Source organism: Artemia franciscana, chromosome 6, assembly GCF_032884065.1.
Source record: "Artemia franciscana chromosome 6, ASM3288406v1, whole genome shotgun sequence".
Lineage (NCBI taxonomy): Eukaryota > Metazoa > Arthropoda > Branchiopoda > Anostraca > Artemiidae > Artemia > Artemia franciscana.
The window spans coordinates 228,648-249,694 of NC_088868.1; the positions used below are offsets into that span (position 1 = coordinate 228,648).

Below are 21,047 nucleotides of genomic sequence, written 5' to 3' on the forward strand. Positions count from 1 at the left end.
TTACATTCATTTTGTTACGTTTTACGAGTCGGATAAACATTCCAGGAGGGGAGGTTCAAACCCCTAACCCCCCATGGATACGGCCTTACTGAGAAGGTCATCTTTAAATTGCTTAAAAGGCATTTGAACTATTTTATGAGGTAAATACGGATTAATTAATAATATTAGACGAATATCATCGCTTTTGCTGGCGTTGTATAACTTCCTTAAAAAGTAACAAAATTATAATACAATATTTTTACAATATTGTTATAATACCAAATTGGCTGATTAATACACTTTTCATGAGATTATTAACGTATTAGACTCCGACCCCTTTGTTACAGGGTGGAGACAGGAGAGTTAGAGGTACCTCCGTTTTGTGTTTAAACACTCAATGCACAACCAGTTGTACGGTATGATCCCCCCTCTTTTCCTTTGAATGAAAATAACTTCAGGATTATCACACTTCACACTGCACAACCAGTTGTAAGGTATGATCCCCCCTCTTTTCCTTTGAATGAAAAAACTTCAGGAGTAGGGACATGTAAGTTATCCCGTAAACCAAAGAAGCGGCTAAATAGGTTAGCAACATCAACTACGCAACAACCATATTTTCGAGACACGTTGCCTTGTAGCGTGGGGCAACGTTCGGACACATAAAGATGATGCCAACCCCACTTCGCCGTCTCCACGCCATAATGAAATGGTGATGGATGTCTTGAGTGACAAAACGTTACGAAGATGAAACATAAATACATGCAAACATAGCCTAGCCCAAATGTATTTAAAAATCCTTGCGGAATGAACAAGCAGAAGTGACATTTCAGGTATTTCAATTTGGATGGACTATGTTGAAAACTAGTTTAAGAGTGTATACTTCAGATGCTACGTTATTGAAAATTGTTTCTCTCATTTTTTTTTACCATGTTACTGTTTTGACTGTGTTTTAATAGTACTTGTGTTTTATGTTTTTGACTGGGTGAAATTAATAGTTAAATAATATGATAAAACAACTTTTAACCGTTATATATGAATTTTTTATACATGATGCAACAAGTTGTGTCAAAACTACGTCATTCAGAATTGTTGATCACGATATAATGTATGGAACCGGTTTACAAAGCTTTAAGAATCCTTCATAGAACCTGGTTTTAATACTTGAGGTCTGGGTTATCCTTTCTTCCATCTTAAGAAAAACTGGTTGACTGTAAATGATCAAAATATTGGAAAATGGAATATAGGAGATGCGTTTTTTTTCAAAATTCTGTAGTATAATTGCTGCTTGGAAGCTCGACAGAAGTCACAGAATCAGGAAAGTTTTGAATGCAAAGGGAATGGCTGTAGGTTGGTTAGATTCTTATATTGTTTCTCATTTAAATTTTTATTAATTTTAAATAGAGCCCAGATAGTGATTTTGGACTTTTTCGGTGACTGCAATCGTCCAAGGAATCGTCTGATTTCTCAAAATAGTTACATAGTGACCTTTGCGACTCCCCGGATCTTCCAGATATTTTTAACACGTCCAGTATCGTTAAAGATGTCGCTCAAGCCTGTATGTATGTGGCATTTGCATCTGCAACCTACTCATCTATCCCATTTTACTGAAAGCTTCACACTTCATTTCCTGTCACATTCTCAAAATGTTTTCAAACCTTTCCCCCTATAATCAAGGACGCTATGTTGTTCTTTTGACTACTGCAGGATCGGGGGCTTTACTGCGGGTCCAGAAGCACAATTATTAGCAACTTATTATCCCTCATCCATAAAATATTACCCAACCATCTTAATCTTTATCATGGTTGTAGTGATCGCTGCAACCTAGTAAGAAGCGAAGTTCAGCCCATAGTAACGGAAAATTTCAAAAAGCTTTTTAAAAAGTTGCTAAAAGGGAATTTTATTAAAGACTTTGACAATGGAATTGAACTACCTTTTTTGTTTAGCTCCTTTTTTATGCCCCACCCTCTTTTGATTGATCGTGTTTGGGTGTACTGTTTGTCGTAGGCATTTCGATGGGTGTTTAAGGTGGATGGGTGGTGTGTTTAATTGCTTAACTGTTGAATTTACTAAGGTAAGAAAACATTTTTTTTTTCTTTTTTTATCACCAAATCATTACCTTTAAGGCGTTAGATAGACACCTAAGCGCTGTAAGCAATTGTTATGGAAAACATCTAGCACTGGGGCGGTTCTGGCCTCTCTTGCGCCTGGGGCAAAATCTTGATTAGTCCTCTCCCAACTGTCTCCCAAAATTTTCAGGCCAATTTTTAACAAAATTTTCCATTCATTTGAATCTGACTTTTCTTACTTTAGGCTATCCTCTAGAAAATTGTTATTTATCACGACATCCTGTAAAATGCTAACAGGTTTGAATAAAAAATACCCCCAAAACATTAATATAAATTATGTTCGGTCTACTTACTTTTATTTTCAAGGAATGATTATGAGGATATGGGAAAAATAGAAATTTTGGATTTAGTTTCTTTATGCTTATTGCCAACCGCGCCCTCTACTCTGTTTAATTTTTTTCAAAAATTATGAAACCATTATAGCCGTTAGATTATTTATTTGAAATTTTCACCCCTAAAATTTCTGTGCTTAAGGCAAGCTCCCCCTCTAAAACCACCTCTGACCTAGAATAATGTCCCTAAGCATATTGAAGTATCCACTTTTAAACAATATTTGAAAGGCGTTATTACTATAGCTTCTTCAAATCTGATCTTAGTTCTAAGACTTTTTTCCTTATTCCGCTTTTCATCCCCGAAAAAATATTTTTTCTTGGCTATTCTTCTTTCACATCTTCACTAAATCTGTCTTCCTTGCGAATAATGTAGGTAAGGGGATTATTAACTGGGTCATTTTTTCTCTTTAGCTGAGATAATCCGCTCAATTTCGTTTAAGGAATTTTTTTTTTAATATTAATCAATTATAATCTCGGCCTGGACTCCCCAAACCTCGAAAATTCATTCATCTAGAAACACTTTACAAAGGAAAACATGTAACCCAGTTTTAACTAGCTTAAAACTAAAAAGTACATATTTTCTTTTTCCCCATGGTAGTGACTTTAGTGGTAGCATTTACGGTATTTTTGAAAAAAAAATGCAAGCTGTAATAACAGACAATTAATAAGGTATAAACCTCCGTGTCTATTTGTTCCTTATATAAACGTAAATGTATAAACCATAATTGCTGCGCTCTTAGACTTCAGATAGAGCCTAACAAGTTGTTAGGCCCTATCTGGCCATATGGCATAAGGGTTGTTAGGCCCTATCTGGCCATATGGCATAAGGGCCATATTCAAGTTGTCTAAGAATTTAACCCTACCTTATGAAGGAATTGCTGTATTTCAGGGTTGCAGCAGTCGCTGTAACTTAGAAAAGAGCAAAATATGGCCTATAGAAACAGAGAATCCAAAAATGCGCTTTGAAAAAGATTTTCTTGTGAGACATTTTTCATTAAAAATTAATTCAGCAATTGACATATAGGTGTATTTCAATGGCCTAGTTTAAGTTTATTTAGGAAACATTTTTCTTTTCAATAGAACTTGACACTTTGAAAATGAAAGCAGATCGAGGTAAAAGTTCACCATTGAAATTACCATGATCAAAAACCCTGATTTGGTTGTTTTAAGCCACCCCCGAATTTTGAAAATAGGGCAAATTGCTTTGGTTGCAGTGGTTGGTCTGCTTTACCCCTCCCCCCTACCATTTTTCTCTAGAGCTGCTATAGAAACCTGTATACTTGGCAGTGCACGTATAAGGTATAACGTGCCCACCTTTTTTTTTTACCGAGTCCAATCTTTCCAAATAGACAACTTCTATAATTAGGGGCCATTGCCCTTGGAGCTGTGAGAACCGTGTCATTGGAGGCATAGGTAATGGATCTTTTGACAATTCTGTTTATGACAAGATTTTGATCTAATGCTAGCATATGGAGGCGCGTGATGTTTTGAGATCATGGACCCGTTGGAATCCCAAATCATCCATGTTTCAGTTCTTTGAAAGATTCTAGTTTTAGCAAGGTTTTAATAACCAATAATTAATAAGGGATTAGCCTCTTGTCAACTTGTTTTTAAAAACCGGTGAATCATAATTACGAGGACTTTAGACTACCGCAACCACAAGTCGACCATCTTGAAGTTGTTGTGAATTTAACCTACTTTTGAATAATCTGCAGCATTTTTATGGCACTTGGTATTAACCAAGTGACATATAGCAATCGCCAATTCTGTCGGTCTGTCTGTCGGTCCCGGTTTTGCTACTTTAGGCACTTCCAGGTAAGCTAGGACGATGCAATTTGGCAGGCGTATCAGGGACGAGACCAGCTTAAATTAGAAATAGTCGTATTCCCAATTTGACCATCTGGGGGGGGGGGGGAGTGGGGGGACGGTTAATTCGGAAAAAATAGAAAAATTGAAGTATTTTAACTTACGAACTGTTGATCAGATCTTAATGAAATTTGATGTTTGGAAGGATATCGTGTCTCAGAGCTGTTATTTTAAATCCCGACCGGATCTGGTGACATTGGGGGGGGGATATGGGAGGGGGAAACCTAAAATCTTGGAAAACACTTAGAGTGGAGGGATCGGGATGAAACTTGGTGGGAAAAATAAGCACAAGTCCTAGATACATGATTGACATAACTGGAACGGATCCGCTCTCTTTGGGGTGGTTGGGGGGGGGGGGGGTAATTCTGAAAAATTAAAAAAATGAGGTATTTTTAACTTACGAATGGGTGATCGGATCTCAATGACATTTGATATTCAGAAGGATATCGTGTCTTGAAAGCTCTTATTTTAAATCCCGAACAGATCTGGTGACATTGGGGGGGGGGGAGTTGGGAGGGGGAAACCTAAAACTTGGAAAAAACTTAGAGTGGAGGGATCGGGATGAAACTTGGTGGGAATATTAAGCACAAGTCCTAGATACATGATTGACATAACCGGAACGGATCTGCTCTGTTTGGGGTAGTTGGGGGGGGGGGGGTAATTATGAAAAATTTGAAAAAATGAGGCATTTTTAACTTACGAACGTATGATCGGATCTCAATGAAATTTGATGTTTAGAAGGATATCGTGTCTCAGAGCTCTTATTTTAAACCTGACCGGATCTGGTGACATTGGGGGGGGGGGGGGGTTGGGAGGGGAAATCTAAAACTTTGAAAACACTTAGAGTGGAGGGGTCGGGATGAAACCTGGTGGGAAAAATAAGCACAAGTCCTAGATACATTATTAACATAACCGGAACGGATCCGCTCTCTGTGGGGTAGTTGGGGGAGAGGTTAATTCTGAAAAATTAGAAAAAAGAGGTATTTTTAACTTACGAACGGGTAATCGGATCTCAATGAAATTTGATATTTAGAAGGATATCGTGTCTCAAAGCTCTCATTTTAAATCCTGACCGGATCTAGTGACATTGGGGGAAGTTTGGGGTGGGGAACCTGAAATCATGGAAAACGCTTAGATTGGAGGGATCGGGATGAAACTTGGTGGGAAAAATAAGAGCAGAAGTCTTACATACGTGATTTACATAATTGGAACGGATCCGCTCTATTGGGGGGGGGCTAATTCTGAAAAATAAGAAAAAATTACGTATTTTTAACTTACGAAGGAGTGATCGGATCTTCATGAAACTTCATATTTAGAAGGACCTCGTAACTCAGATCTCTTATTATAAATCTCAACCGGATCAAGCGTAATTGGGTGGGGGGCAGTCGGGGGGACCGTAAATCTTAGAAAATACTTAAAGCGGTGAGATCAGGATAAAACTGGATGGGAAGAATAGAAACCTGTCTAAGATACGTGGCTGACATAACCGGACCGGATCTGCTCTCTTTGGTGGAATTGGGGGGGGGGTAATTTTGAAAATTGAGGTATTTGTAACTTACGAAAGGGTGACCAGATCTTAATGAAATTTGATATTTAGAAGGATCTTGTGCTTTAAAGTTCTAATTTTAAATTCCTACCAGATCCTGTGACATTGGGGGGAGTTGGAGGGGAAACCGAAATTCTTGGAAAACGTGAAAATTGGGGTATTTTATCTTACGAATAGATGATCGGATCTTAATGAAATTTGATTTTTAGAAGGAATTCATGTCTCAGAGCTCTTATTTCAAATCCCAACTAGATCTTTTGACATTGGGGGGAGTTGGAGGGGGAAATCTTGGAAAAACACTTGGAGTGGAGGAATCGGGATGAAGCTTGGTGGATAGTCCTTGATACGTGATTGACAGAATCGTACTGGATTCGCTCTCTTTAGGGGAGTTGGGGGGAGGGTTCGGTGATTTGGCGACTTTGGTGCTTCTGGACGTGCTAGGACGATTAAAATTGGTAGGCGTGTCAGGGAGCTGAACAATTTGACTTGATAGAGTCGTTTTCCCAGATTCGACCATCTGGGGCTAAAGGGAGAGGAAAAATTAGAAAAAATTAGGTATTTATAACTTACGAGTGGGTGATCGGATCTTAATGAATTTTGATATTTAGAAGGACATCGTGACTCAGAGCTCTTATTTTAAATCCTGACCGGCATTAAGCCTCTTATTTTCCTTTATAAATCAATCTATTGATTCATAGAATTTTGTTAGAGCTCATACCATATGATCTCTTGGCTCTTAGCTCTTCTCGCCTCGTCACAAGTGCCATATGAGCTCTTAGCTCTTGTTTTTTTTCAAGAGCTGCCTTAGAAACCTGTAAATACAGAGAAACAGAAAATTCCCTTGTAACCTAATATAAGAATCAGCATTCGCTTCGGGGAGGGGTTTAAAAAAGAACAGTTTAAGTGCATGAGATGAATGAAGGGATAAGAAAAAATTGTAAGAAACATAAAAGCTGAAGAATTGGACCAGATTAGATTCTCTTGTGCTTTGTTCGTTACTTGGACGGAACTATCAGGGAGTGGGGCTAACTTCTACCCACAGAATCTTAAAAAAATTCAAGTTTGCATGAAGATTTTCAACGATACTTTTTGAAATTGTGTAACAAACCAAATTTTTTAATTCTAACAGGTTTTGTCTTTTTTTTATTGGCTCGAAGTTTGATATGCAGCAAAATTACATCGAAAATAGAACTTTTGTGTTGTAATTTTTGGGTGGCAGTAATTTACCCTTCAAGTGCTTTTTTCTTGTCTTAAGTTTGCGCTTGATGAGTGAAACCCTCCTAGTGAATTCGTTTGAATTGGCGTTGTGGCTCTTCATTTTAATTAGGAATTATAAATTCCTTTATTCGTAAAATTACAAAAAATTAAGGCAACAAAAAATTACAAATGCAGAAATACGCAGAAAAATAGGTCAACCTCCAGTCATTGAGATGCTGAAAATAAAGCGGTGGACATACCTGGGACACGTTCTTCGTATGGAAGAGAGCCGCCTTCCTCGAACAACCTATGAATGGAAGCCAGACAGTAGAAGAAAGCGAGGCCGTCCCAAAAATACATTGAGACGAACATATGACCGAGATCTGAGAACGGCTGGTACCTCACTACTACCTGAATGGAAAGACATCATCGCTGCAGCATCAATGCGGGACGAATGGAGAGGCTTTGTCGACGCCCTATGCGCCAGCGATGGCTCTGGAGGAACAAAGGCAAGGTAAGGTTATTTGTTAAATTTAATTTTTATGGCAATTATCGAGGAGAAAATTAACTCTATCTAATTTGCCTTTGGTCATACCATGTACTTATTAAGTTATTTGATCATCAGTGATTATGAAGAAAATGGTGACCAATAAGAGCAATGCCCCATGGCAGTGCTGAATTAAAACATTGTAAATTAAATAAATTTATGTTGCAGATTACGATACCATATCAGCATACGCTGGTACAGCCAAACAAACTGGGACGATGTCAAAAGCGCCATCCCGTACTGGCACCGTCCGAAGTGCCAAGTCATTTGTTGGCTCTATTTTCGGTGGTAAAAGTTCTAAGCCGCGCCAGATGATTATCCCTGATACTCCACCTCCACCACCTCCTCCTGTAACTGAAGATAAGAAGAAGAAAAAAGGAAAGAAGGCTATGGACGATACCAGTGTTATTTACCACCAACCAGCACACCCTGTATCCGGGGGTTTACGAAGACCAGTCAGTATTACAAACCTATCATCAGCAGATTCCGTTATAATGAATTCAGTACGACCTACTGCTCATGCTAATGGATATGGGCCTCCACCTTTAATGCCTCCCGGTCCTGGTATGTGGCCTGGGCCTGGCCAGATGCCTGGGCCTTATCTGGTCCCCCTTCCTCATCCTTCTACAGTCAAGAAATCAAAAAAATTTGGAACATTTTCAGGTAAGTAGTTTATTTATCAATTTATATCAGGGAGTTTTGTAAACGGGGGTAAGGAAATATGAACCAGATGCTAGCTCATAATTATGAAGTCGACAAAAACTCAAAGACTTGTAAATTTGATAAGATCTATAAGCATTCACTTGTTACCACGGCCCCTGTGTTTTTTCTTCGTCATTACTGGAATTTAACTGACGGTGTTGTCTTATTCATATAGATCCCATCTGGGGAAGGGGACCAAGGATTTGTTGGAAGGGGGAAGACTGAATAAATTTCCCTTTTAAACTTCCGTTCATCTCATGGAGCATATATTTTTGGACGTGTATTTTATGCAGTTATATTTAGAAATGCTGGACCTTAGGGTTGAAAATTACATTATCATTCTGGGCTAACGACAATGAAAATATAACACAATATTCCGGCTATGACGATTGTTTAAGCGTAATAATTTCGCAAAATTCAGAAGAAGAAATTTAAGTAAAAATTTATATGTCATTCATTCTCATTGGTAATTTTCCCTCCCTGCCAAAAAGTATGGATACTCTACAAGGTGTCCTATTTATCTTGGCAATGATAAATGTCTAAAGAACTAAGCAAGAGATGAAGTTATTTCCCTGTGGGGGGGGGGGGAGCTTAAAGAAATAAAATCGTGAATGTTTGGGAGCAACTGTTAGAACTTAAAATTGTAACCCCCAGAAATTTACTCATATGGATTACATGTGGGCAAAACACAAATATTTTTTGCGTTCAAAGTTTTTATAATATGCTTCAGTTCGAAGAAGTACCAGAAATTATGGGATCTACAAGTGGTTCAAATTGGCTACTTAAACTTGAACGAAGAGAAATTACTATTTATGGTTAAATGAACTCCGAAACGAAGTGAAATCAAAATGAATAATCACGTCTAACATAAAAAGTTAGCAGATACTGCTATGGATCCTTTAGACGAATATTTAAGCGAACAGGTCTAAATGAATAATCAAGTCAAATTGTACAAAAATTCAGCCTTAAAACGAACAGGAATTACTGCAAATGAATAAATATAACCCAACACAACATGAAGGTGACACATTCTGTTATGGATGAACACATTAATTTTAAAGTGAAATGAATAATTAGCTTAGAAACCTGGACGCAATTTGGTATGGGGCAGGGGGGCAACTGTCCCCTACAGACCCCAATTTGCCCCTCCCTCAGCTGAAATTAATCTCTGTGTGAAAATCTTGTAAAAAAAAACAAGCTAAGCCTGTATAATTCGAGCATCCAGAGAAACATCCAACTTTCTTTAGTATATCTTAGCCTTTATGGCACTATATGGCTCATTTTGCATTTTTGTTGTCATTTTCCCTTAATTCGGGAAGATTGGCTCCAACTCCCCCCCTTATTTTTGACGACATTACGCTACTGCTTAGAAAGAACAGAACTTATCACAACTAAGATTCTGTCTTCTAACCCTTCTAAAGACCGGAGCATCATTTGCGCTTTATCAACAACAAAACACATTTTAAACGGTTTTCCTTTCATAGTTACAACATTGAATAAATCAAAAATGACTGAGACTTTCATGAACAAATATCTTATATTATTATATATAATTATATCTTAAATAATCAATCTATTTTTATTAGTTCTTTCCTGTAATCGTGATTATTATCATGATTTTCTTTTTTTTTTTCTGGTGTTGTTGATGTTTTAACGGCCACATAGAAATCACACTGTTCTAATATATATTAATCTCAATAAAAGGTGAATGACTCTCAAGCGGTTTACAGGGTTTGTAAGGGAGTATATAAATAATCATGACTAAATTGCAATATTTTAACCGAACCATTGATAAACGACGAATTTTAAACTAAAAAATTCACAATTCTCTCTAACCAAGTCGCGCAACCGACTTGGTAATTCAAAAATATGTTTTGGTTGAAGCTGTTTTGAGCTGGTGCATAGAGTTTACCCCTTACCGAGCTTTTTCAGCTGGTTTTCAAGATGGTCAGAAGTTTTAGCTTCAAATGATTTTTTGTTTTTACATCCTAGCGCGTTATCCGCCTTTTCATCATTCCCAGAAAAAAGTGGAGTTTTCTGGGAACTGTTTCTATGTTTGTTAGCTCTTACTAGTGAACCTCGATTATTCTTGCGGTTTTATTTTGTTTCTGTGTTGCTGCTGATGTTAGGACAAAATAGAAGCAAAAACTGCTCGAAATCCCAATCGTTTCACTAAGCACAAAGGACACTCTGGGCTTTCGAAGGTTTAAGAGGGTGGTAGATTTTACTCTTAGATTTGTTAGTTTCTGTTCATTCATTTTAAGTTTGACTTGATTATTTATTTTAAAATTTGATAGTTTAGGATTCACTGCTCATCCATAGCAGTATATTCCATTCGTATGTTTCTGATTGTTTTAGGTTTCACTTATTCATTCATAGTAACCTCTGTTCATTTCAAGTATTACCTATTATATGATATGACTTGGTCATTTATTATAGTTTTTGTCAGTCTAAGAATTCTTTCATTCACCCATAGTAGTATTATTCACGTTTATGTTTGATTCGATTGTTCATTTTCACTTCTGTTCGTTTTGAGTTTCATTTTTTCATTCGTTGGAATTTATGTATTTTTTTTTTTAGTTTGAATTATTGGTACTTGTTAATTAAACGAAACACATCCAAGAAGTGAAGTTAGGTTAATCCTAATGAAATACAACATTCATGTAACATTTAGTTTATATAATAATATAATTTAGGCTATATATTTGCACATTAGGAGGGTTCGGAGTAAAGTTTTTGGACAGCGCCCCTAACCTAACCAAACCCCCACCGCCCTAATGTGCAAATATATAGCCCAAATTATACAAGTCCAATGTATTCTATCATCCGTCACTTGTCTTTGTTACTATTAAACCGGCTTTCTTAGATCTAACCCAAGCGTAATTCTTGATTGTGTTTTGTTTAATTAACAAGTAGCCTAACGAATTATTATACGACTTTATTTATGCTCGTTTTAGGCTTTAGTTACTAAAGCCTCATACTGATCACGCTGAAGTTTAGTATGATTCTACTTTTCTTTGAAAAACTCGCTATTTTTTAAATGTATTCTGAAAATGAATATAACTATAAACCCTTAATTTTAATTTTACTGTAATGCTCACATAGGTGGTTGGTTTAGAAAAGTGCTTTTCAAAACTTCCTTTTTTGTTACAAATGATACTAAATTTTTGTTTTAGAGCTAAAACGTTTAAGATAGTTAGAGGTTATTATTTACATTTTTCAAGTTGCCTTTCTGCACCCTATGTAGAAATTACAGGTTTTCTCTCCAGTATCTGTTTCCAAACTTCATACCCAGAGAATTTAGCATTGACAAAAACGAATATCGAATTAAATTTTTTTTTTTACATATTTAGCTTTATCAAAATAGATTAGACACCGTGTAGGCCAATTATTGTTTATAAAAAGTGGCGTTCTCTTTCAACGTTATTCCACATATACTTAAAGCTATAAATTATAACTTGCTTTGACTTTGGATATCTGAGTTAGACATAAGTCAGTAGACATTTCCACAAATGTTAAAGTGCTGATGAATTTGACAGTGACTCTCAAGAAGAAAGTTAAAATGTTTACACTTGAATTTGGTTATTTACATCATTTCCCTTTTTTCAGAAACATAGGCTAAAGAACTTGTGGGATAATTTTTTTCTGAAATTGTGTAGATGACTCTGTAATAATCATGGTTGCATCAGTAGCTGCAACCTAGTAAAGAGTGTATCCCTGCCCATAGTAACCAAAAGTTGAAAAACGTGTTTTGAAAAAGACTGCCTAATGAGAAAAGATTGCCATCCGATTTGCCACCGTAGAGATTTTGCTATCGTAGAGAGATGTTTAATGGCTCATTTAAAAGCTGCTGCTTATAGCTTCGTGCTTGGTATAAATTTCACCATCTGTAAGTGCCATATGGCACTGAACACGGTACTTTTGGTGCCGGTTCTCAAGTAGAAAAGCTTGGAAATATAAAAAGAGTAGGCCTACCATTGTAATTGTTATTGTACAAAACTTGACTGGAGGTTTACAATCCTCCCTCCCGTGTACTCTCCCTTCAGACCCCATTAGGAAGTTTATTAGATTCTCTGCTCACCAGGAGGCTACTGAAACACTATTAGGGCTAGGAGGCTACCACATCAACGTGTTTTTATAAATTCTACCATCTATAAGTGCCATAAGGCAATAAGAATAGAACTGTTGGTGCTATTCATGAATTTTTTTTTACTTTTGTACGGATTGGACATTTTTTTGAGTGGGACGTTAAACCGGGCAACCCTCCCCCCCTTAGATACAACCCTGTGAAAAGTTAAAAATTGTTTGTAGCATTGTGGCAGAAAAATCTCATAAGATGTCTCATAAGTTTTCTGATGTCGGTGGTTTTCACTTGTTGCACTAAAAAAAACTGTAAAATCTAATAAATAGATATTTTATGAATATTTTTTGTTTGTAGCGAGTAATTATATACTATTACTCTATGGTGAATTGGGTAAACTAAATGTGAATTTCTTTTAAATGCTTTTGTGTTTCATCTATTTTATTATCAAGATGTGTCCGTAAACATGTCTCATCAGTTTACTGATGTCGGTGTTTTTCATTTGTTAAATTGAAAAAGAAAAACTATAAAAATCCAATAAATAGATATTTCCCGAATATAATGAAGTAATTCTTTTGGTCTTATAGTAGTCAAGTCGGAGAAGGACTCTTGCACCAATCACAGTAAGATATTTTGTCCTTAGCTGGTTTTGTAGACTATGTCTGCTCTTTGGCTTTTAAGAAAAATCCCCTCCCCTCAATATATATGTGCCTGGAAGAGAGCACTTATCTCTTTCCCCTTGACGATTGCTTATATAACGAAGTAAGGAAACCGTAGGCTATATACTGATATAACCGATTCTTTTTTGCAGAAACTTTCGTGGACAATTTTTAAAAATTTTAGTCCTAAAATCAAAACAATATTATTTCATTTACTCAGCGTTATCAGCTGATTTTTGGTTTGGAATTATGGATGTTCAAGAGGGAATTAAGAGAGAAAACAAAATCAAACAGTTCGTGGTAACGAACTGTAGTAAGGAGCGATCCGGCTCAATAGTAACCAAAACTCTAAAAAATTGAATTTTGATATCAATAGCTGCATCAAAAGAATCGCATTTTAATGCTGATTTTAAATATATAAGTTTCATCAAGTTTAGTCTTAGTCATCAAAAGTTACGAGCCTGAGAAAATTTGCCTTATTTAGGAAAATAGGGGAAAACACCCCCTAAAAGTCGTAGGATCTTAACGAAAATGACACCATCAGATTCAGCGTATCAGAGAACTCTACTGTAGAAGTTTCAAGCTCCTATCTACAAAAATGTGGAATTTTGCATTTTTTGCCAGAAGACAAATCACGGGTGCGTGTTTATTTGTTTTTTTTTTATTTGTTTTTGTTTTTCCAGGGGTCATCGTATCGACCAAGTGGTCCTAGAATGTCGCAATAGGGCTCATTCTAACGGAAATGAAAAGTTCTAGTGCCCTTTTTAAGTGACCAAAAAAATTGGAGGGCATCTAGGCCCCCTCCCACGCTCATATTTTTCCCAAAGTCAACGGATCAAAATTTTCAGATAGCCATTTTGTTTAGCATAGTCAAAAATCATAATAACTATGTATTTGGGGATGACTTACTCCCCCACAGTCACTGAGGGAGGGGCTGCAAGTTACAAACTTCAACCAGTGTTTACATATAATAATGGTTATTGGGAAGTGTACAGACGTTTTCAGGGGGATTTTTTTTGTTTTGGGGGTAGGGTTGAGGGAGGGGGCTATGTGGGAGGATCTTTCCTTGGAAAAATATGCCATGGGGGAAAAATTTAATGAAAAGGGTGCAGGACGAATCTGGTCACGTTAGAAAAAAACGTCAAATTAAGAGCTACATATACAATGCTGGGTGTTCGGAGCCTCTCTATTATGGAGTATAATTTGAAAATAACACAACTATACGAGCGATAAAACATATATACCACAACCATAACTCAACTAACGAAAGAACTGCTAAGAGATAACACAACTATAAAGCGAAAACAAGTGAAAACTAACGGGAAAATAAACGAACTAAGAGGTGGAAGGGGCCCAGAGAAAAAAATAAAATCCTTTTTCAATTTTGAGCCTAACTTCCGCAAAGGAGTTATAATGTCAGACGCCCCGAAATACCGAATTATTTTCTTTTCAAACAGTTCGTGGTAAGGAACTGTAGTAAGGGGCGACCCGGCTCAATAGTAAACGGAACTCTAAAAAACGGAATTTTGATGCTAAAAGATACATAAAAAGAATCGAATTTTTACGCTGATTCTAAATATATAAGTTTCAATTAATTTAGTCTTTGTCATCAAAAGTTACGAGCCTGAGAAAATTTGCCCTATTTTGGAAAAAAGGGGGAAACATCCCCTAAAAGTCATAGAATCTTAACGAAAATCACACTATCGCATTCGGTATATCAGAGAACTCTATAGCAAAAATTTCAAGCTCCTTTCTAAAAAAATGTGGAATTTTGTATTTTTTGCCAGAAGACAAATCACGGGTGCGTGTTTATTTGTTTGTTTGTTTTTGTTTTTTTTTTGTTTTTTTTTCCCAGGGGTCATCTTATCGACCAAGTGGTCCTAGAATGTCGCGAGAGGGCTCATTTTAACGGAAATGAAAAGTTCTAGTGCCCTTTTTAAGTGACCAAAAAAATTGGAGGGCAAATAGGCCCCCTCCCACGCTCATTTTTTTCCAAAAGTCAACAGATTAAAATTTTAAGATAGCCATTTTGTTCAGCATAGTCGAAAACCATAATAACTATGTCTTCCCCCACAATCCCTGAGGGAGGGGCTGCAAGTTACAAACTTTGACCAGTGTTTACATATAGTAATGGTTATTGGGAAGTGTACAGACGTTTTCATGGGGATTTTTTGGTTTGGGGCATGGGGTTGATGGGAGAGAGCTTTGTGGGAGGATCTTTCCTTTGAGGAATATGTCATGGGGGAAGAAAAATTCAATGAAAAGGGCGCAGGACTTTCTAGCATTACTATAAAAAAAACAATGAAAAACGTTTTTTCAAATGAAAGTAAGGAATAGCATTGAAATTTAAAACGAACAGAGATTATTACGCATATGAGGGGTTCTAAAAATACTTTAGCATAAAGAGCGAGGTATTTAGGAGGAGATAAATACCTCGCTCTTTATGCTAAAATATTTTTAGTGATTTCAACTATTTATTCTACGGCCTTTTTGATTCAGGGGTCATTCTTAAAGAATTGGGACAAAACTTACGATTTAGTGTAAAGAGCGAGGTATTAACGAGGGTACAAACCCCCTTGTACACATAATAAAAATATAAGAATATAAAAGTTTGTTACGTAAGTTAATTCTTAAGTTACGTATATTTTTTACTAATAAAAACGTTCGTTGAAAGTTAAAAGTTCTAGTAGCCTTTTTAAGTAACCGAAAAATTGGAGGGCAGCTAGGCCTTCTTCCCCACCCCTTATTTCTCAAAATCGTCTGATCAAAACTAAGAGAAAGCCATTTAGCCAAAAAAAATTATTATACTAATTTCATTTCAATAATTTATGTACGGAGAGCCAAAATCAAACATGCATTAATTCAAAAACGTTCAGAAATTAAATAAAAAAAACTAGTTTTTTTAACTGAAAGTAAGGAGCGACATTAAAACTTAAAACGAACAGATATTACTCCGTATATGAAATGGGTTGTCCCCTCCGCAGTCCCTCGCTCTTTACGCTAAAGTTTGACTCTTTGCCACAATTCTACTTTTTAAAACAATTAAAAACTTTAGCGTAAAGAGCGAGGGACTGCGGAGGGGACAACCCATTTCATATACGGAGTAATTTCTGTTCGTTTTAAGTTTTAATGTCGCTCCTTACTTTCAGTTAAAAAAAACTAGTTTTTTTTATTTAATCAAACAGTTCGTGGTAACGAACTGTAGTTACGAGCCTGAGAAAATTTGCGTTATTTTAGAAAATAGGGGGAAACGCCCCCTAAAAGTCATAGAATCTTAACGAAAATCACGCCATCAGATTCAGCGTATCAGAGAACCCTAATGTAGAACTTTCGAGCTCCTATCTACAAAAATGTGGAATTTTGCATTTTTTGCCAGAAGGCAGATCACGGATGCGTGTTTATTTGTTTTTTTGTTTTTTTGTTTTTTTTTTCCCAGGGGTGATCGTATCGACCCTGTTGTCCTAGAATGTTGCAAGAGGGCTCATTCTAACGGAAATGAAAAGGTCTAGTGCCCTTTTTAAGTGACCAAAAAAATTGGAGGGCACCTAGGCCCCCTCCCACGCTAATTATTTTCCCAAAGTCAACGGATCAAAATTCTGAGATAGCCATTTTATTCAGCGTAGTCGAAAAACCTTATAACTATGTCTTTGGGGACGACTTATTCCCCCACAGTCCCCGTGGGAGGGGCAACAAGTTACAAACTTTGACCTGTGCTTACATATAGTAATGGTTATTGGGAAGTATACAGGCGTTTTCAGGAGGATTTTTTTGGTCTGGGGGAGGGGTTGAGAAGAGGGGGATATGCTGGGGGAACTTTCCTTCGAGAATTTGTAATGGGAGAAGAAAATTTCCATGAAGGGAGAGCAGGATTTACTAGTATTATTTAAAAAAAAAACAATTAAAAAATAAAAGTGAAAAAGCTTTTTCAGCTGGAAGTAAGGAACAGCAATAAAATTTAAAACAAACAGAAATTATTACCCATATGAGGGGCTCACCTCCTTCTAATACCTCGCTCTTTACGCTAAAGTATTTTCGGTAATTTCAACTACTTATTCTACGGCTTTTGTGATTCAGGGGGTCATTCTTAATGAATTGGGATAAAATTTAAGCTTTAGTGTAAAGAGCGAGGTACTGACGATGGGGCGAATCCCCTCATATATGTAATAAAAATATGAGAATACAAAAGTTCTTTACGTAAGCTAATTTATAAGTTACGTAAATCTTTTACCAATAAAAAGATTCGTAAAAAATTAAAAGTTCTAGTTGCCTTTTTAATTAACCAAAAAATCGGGGGGCAACTAGGCTTCGTCCCCCGCTCTTTTTTCTCAAAATCATTCGATCAAAATTATGAGAAAGCCATTGAGCCAAAAAAAAAAAATATGCAAATTTCGTTTTGATTATTCCTCTGCGGAGAGCCAAAATCAAAACATGCATTGATTCAAAAACGTTCAGAAATTAAATAAAAAAAACAAGTTTTTTCAACTGAAAGTAAGGTGTGACATCAAAACTTAAAACGCACATAAATTACTTCGTATATGAAAGAGGCTGCTTCCTCATCAACTTCGTTCTCTTTACGCTAAAGTTTTTTACTGTTTTAGAAAGAAGAATTGAGAGAAAGAGTCAAACTTTAGCGTAAAGAGCGGGGCGTTGATGAGGAAGCAGCCTCTTTCATATACGGAGTAATTTCTGTTCGTTTTAAGTTTTAATGTCGCTCCTTACTTTCAGTTAAAAAAACTAGTTTTTTTTATTTAATAGTGAGAAGACTCGTCATGGATCAGTGGCATCTAGAATAAATCTGATTAAACATTTGAATAGATATAGCCCAAGGCTTTATGCATAACTGCGAGAAAACACTTTTATAACACAAACTCTTGTTTTATAATATGCACAAAGTTACTATTAATCAGATTTTCAAGTTTCATTCCGTTTTTATACAGGTGTAAAATCATTTTTAAATAATATATTTATCCAACTGTTCTTATTCTTTCGCAATGGCGTCATGCTATTGACCGAGTGACAAGGCCGTATCTAGGGTGGGGTGGGGGGGTTAGGGGGTTTGAAGCCCCTTCGAAATGCTTGTCGTATCACCTAACGAAAATGAATATAAACTAATTTTTGATGCATTTTTAAAGTTTTTTGTAACCCTCCCCCTGAAAAAATCCTCTTGTATCCCCCTCCCCCCGAACAAAATTCTTGATACGGCCCTGCCGGGCGATATTTCACAATTCATGTAAACGAAGAACACCGAATGAATATATTATTTAGGCCTATATATGGTACCATTGGTGGGGAAGCCCTGTTTTCACTATGGATTTTTCAGGCTCAGTCTGCTGAGAAAAACCTATTTTTGCTCATCGAAAAACAGACTACTGAAAAAAGCCACATCAAGTACGCATGATTTGCCTTTTTGTGCCTCAAAAGTACCAATGGAGACTGTGGCTGGCTAGAAAAGTAAAAAAGCACGGGCATGTTTTCCTGGAAAAGCTATAATGAAGACACGGCCTTAGACTTTTTCTCAGAGAATTATCTAAACTTGCTTAAAAATAAAAAAATCTTCATTTTTTCAACTTATTCCAACCAATTTTCAGCGTAAGTTGCAATTCAGAAAGAGCCTAAAAGCCAATTTCAAAATTATAATTCAAAAAATGGATGAAGCTGAATCTCAGCTATCATCAGATCTTCTGATGATCAGATAGCTCAATGTCAGATCAGTGCTGATGAGTCGATCAGCAACATCGTCGTCTTTTGTTGAAAAAATTAGAAACCTAAGGACTGCAGAAAAATAACCTGGGGCCAATGGCCCATTGTGTACATGCTTAATAACCAGATTTGAACACAAGATAGTTTTTGAAAAAAGGTGGGTATTTATGTGACAAAACATTGATTGAAATATGGGACACATAAGATTTAACAGGAAAAAGCCAGCCAATCAACCGATTTCAGGTGGGGCGGGGGACCAAAGGTGCCATTTCTGTGTCTATTGTTCATATATTATTTTTATTATTGTTGTACTTTCTTGCAGCGAAACTTGGAGTGCATTTTTCTCTTTTTTGCCAGCTAAAGGAGACAATTCCCAGTCTCGATTTGAGTGCAATTTTCACTGATACATAAGACAAATAAAATCTACCAATCTCAAGCAAAGAAAAATCCGACCAGTCTTCAATCCAGATTATGTTTTTGTCGCCCCTCTAACCCCCTTTCGGCGGCCCTAGTAATATGTATTCTACTAAGTCTGTTAACCTTCTAGTTATCATTTTGTTATCATCCACTGATAACAGTGCATACTCGGGGAAAATGTTGACCCTAATATAAAGTATAGACTCTAAAACCATATCTTAGCAATAGCCAATGTTAACCTATTATCACCTAAGTTACACAAACACTTTTTTTCACGTGTTGTTTATTTGAAATTGAAAACGAGCAAAGATCAATTGAAAAAAAAGAATGCGTGGCAAGTAAAAAGCGACGTTGAAACTTTAAACGAACAAAAATTAATATTTCAGAGTCTATCTAACATATATCGGTAAAACTAGAGCAAATAAACCAGTTGATGGTATTCCCCCCATTTTTATAGGATTATAGAAAACTAGCGCGTTCTGAAAACGCAGGCCAAGTATAAAAAACAAGGATGTTTATTTATGAGTCAAAAATGAGTACGTAGCCTGACAACAGCGAACTAATCTGTAACACTTTTCGTATAGACTGCAATTAAAATTACTTAAAAACTTAAGCATAAACATGAATATTAATTTAACAACCGTAAAGTCATTGAACATCACACAAAAATAAAAGATTGATGATTTTTCAGGTAATATCTTGGTCTCGCCCAGAGGTGATTTTAGGGTGGAGGCAACCGGGCGTAAAATTTCAAATAAATAATTTAAGGGTTATAATCTTTTTGTAATTTTCGAAGTTTTATTTTTATTAAAATGAAATATAGGGGTAGTTGGCAGTAAGTATAAGCATATTCAATTGGAAATTCTCATTTTTCCCATATCTTCATCACCACTCCTTGAAAATGTAAGCAGACCAAATCTAATTATTCTTAATGTTTTTGTGATATTCTGTATTGAAATTCTGTTAATAAATGGAAGTATGGTAAAATTTGGCCTGCAAATCTTTTGGAGGTAGAGAGGAGGGGGGGGGGTTACTACTCAAGATTTTCCCCCAGGTGCCAGAGAGGCCAGAACCGCCACTGGTCTCACTAGCTTTAATGCCAATAATGAGTAATATACAATTTTAAATTGTAAAAAAAACACGCTTTAGTATTACTCGAAATGAAGAACAAATAAACCATAACATAAATTCCGGAAATCTGGTTATTTCTCTTTTTAGAACGGAGAATTTTCAGTTATGATACTAATTCTAAAGCTAGTCTATAGTCCTAATACCATCAATAGTGTTTCATTTTGGACTTGTCTACAAAATAATCATAAGACGTCCTTTTCATAACCAAAACGAGAGCCAATCATTGGACTGAGCTCATTGTGCTTAAGTGATACAAAATTAAACAAAAAAGCAACAATCCTAAGAGGCTTTATTTTTGTACTATAAAAAGTGTCCTTATTCGGTTTGCTTTTACTCTACCAAAACTTCTATATTATTTTGTGTTTTCAGTAAAGCGCTAGTTTTCTATAATCCTACAAGCATAGGGAAATATCATCAGTTGGTTCATTTGTACTAGTTTTATCAGTATATGTTAGATAGGCTGTGAAGCAATAATTTTTGTTCGTTTTAAGTTTCAACTTTGCTCTTTACTTCCCTCAGAAAAACTTATTAAAAAATTAATTATTAATACAACGTATCCAGTTTCTTCTCTCTCTTCTATTGATATTCTATGGTTCAATAGTTCCTTTTTTATTATGTTTTATTAGGGTGTATTCGCTCTTCCGATACTAAAATAGACAACTTGTTTTATTATTATATCTCCATTGCATGCAATGCGGAAGCTTTCTTTACACGCAACGAATGTCAGAACGAGATTTAATTTTTGGTTTTAAACCTGAGAAATT

The 21,047-nt window shown here is 36.1% G+C and overlaps 1 protein-coding gene across 1 annotated transcript in view; it reads left to right on the forward strand.

The window, feature by feature from the left end:
- The window catches only part of LOC136027878 (uncharacterized), a 93,056-nt gene that overhangs the window by 38,576 nt on the left and 33,433 nt on the right, over nt 1-21,047 (forward strand). Inside the window, exon 3 of the mRNA XM_065705294.1 lies at nt 7,762-8,256. Coding sequence (XP_065561366.1) covers nt 7,762-8,256 — 495 coding nt within the window. The remainder of the gene's footprint in view (nt 1-7,761; nt 8,257-21,047) is intronic.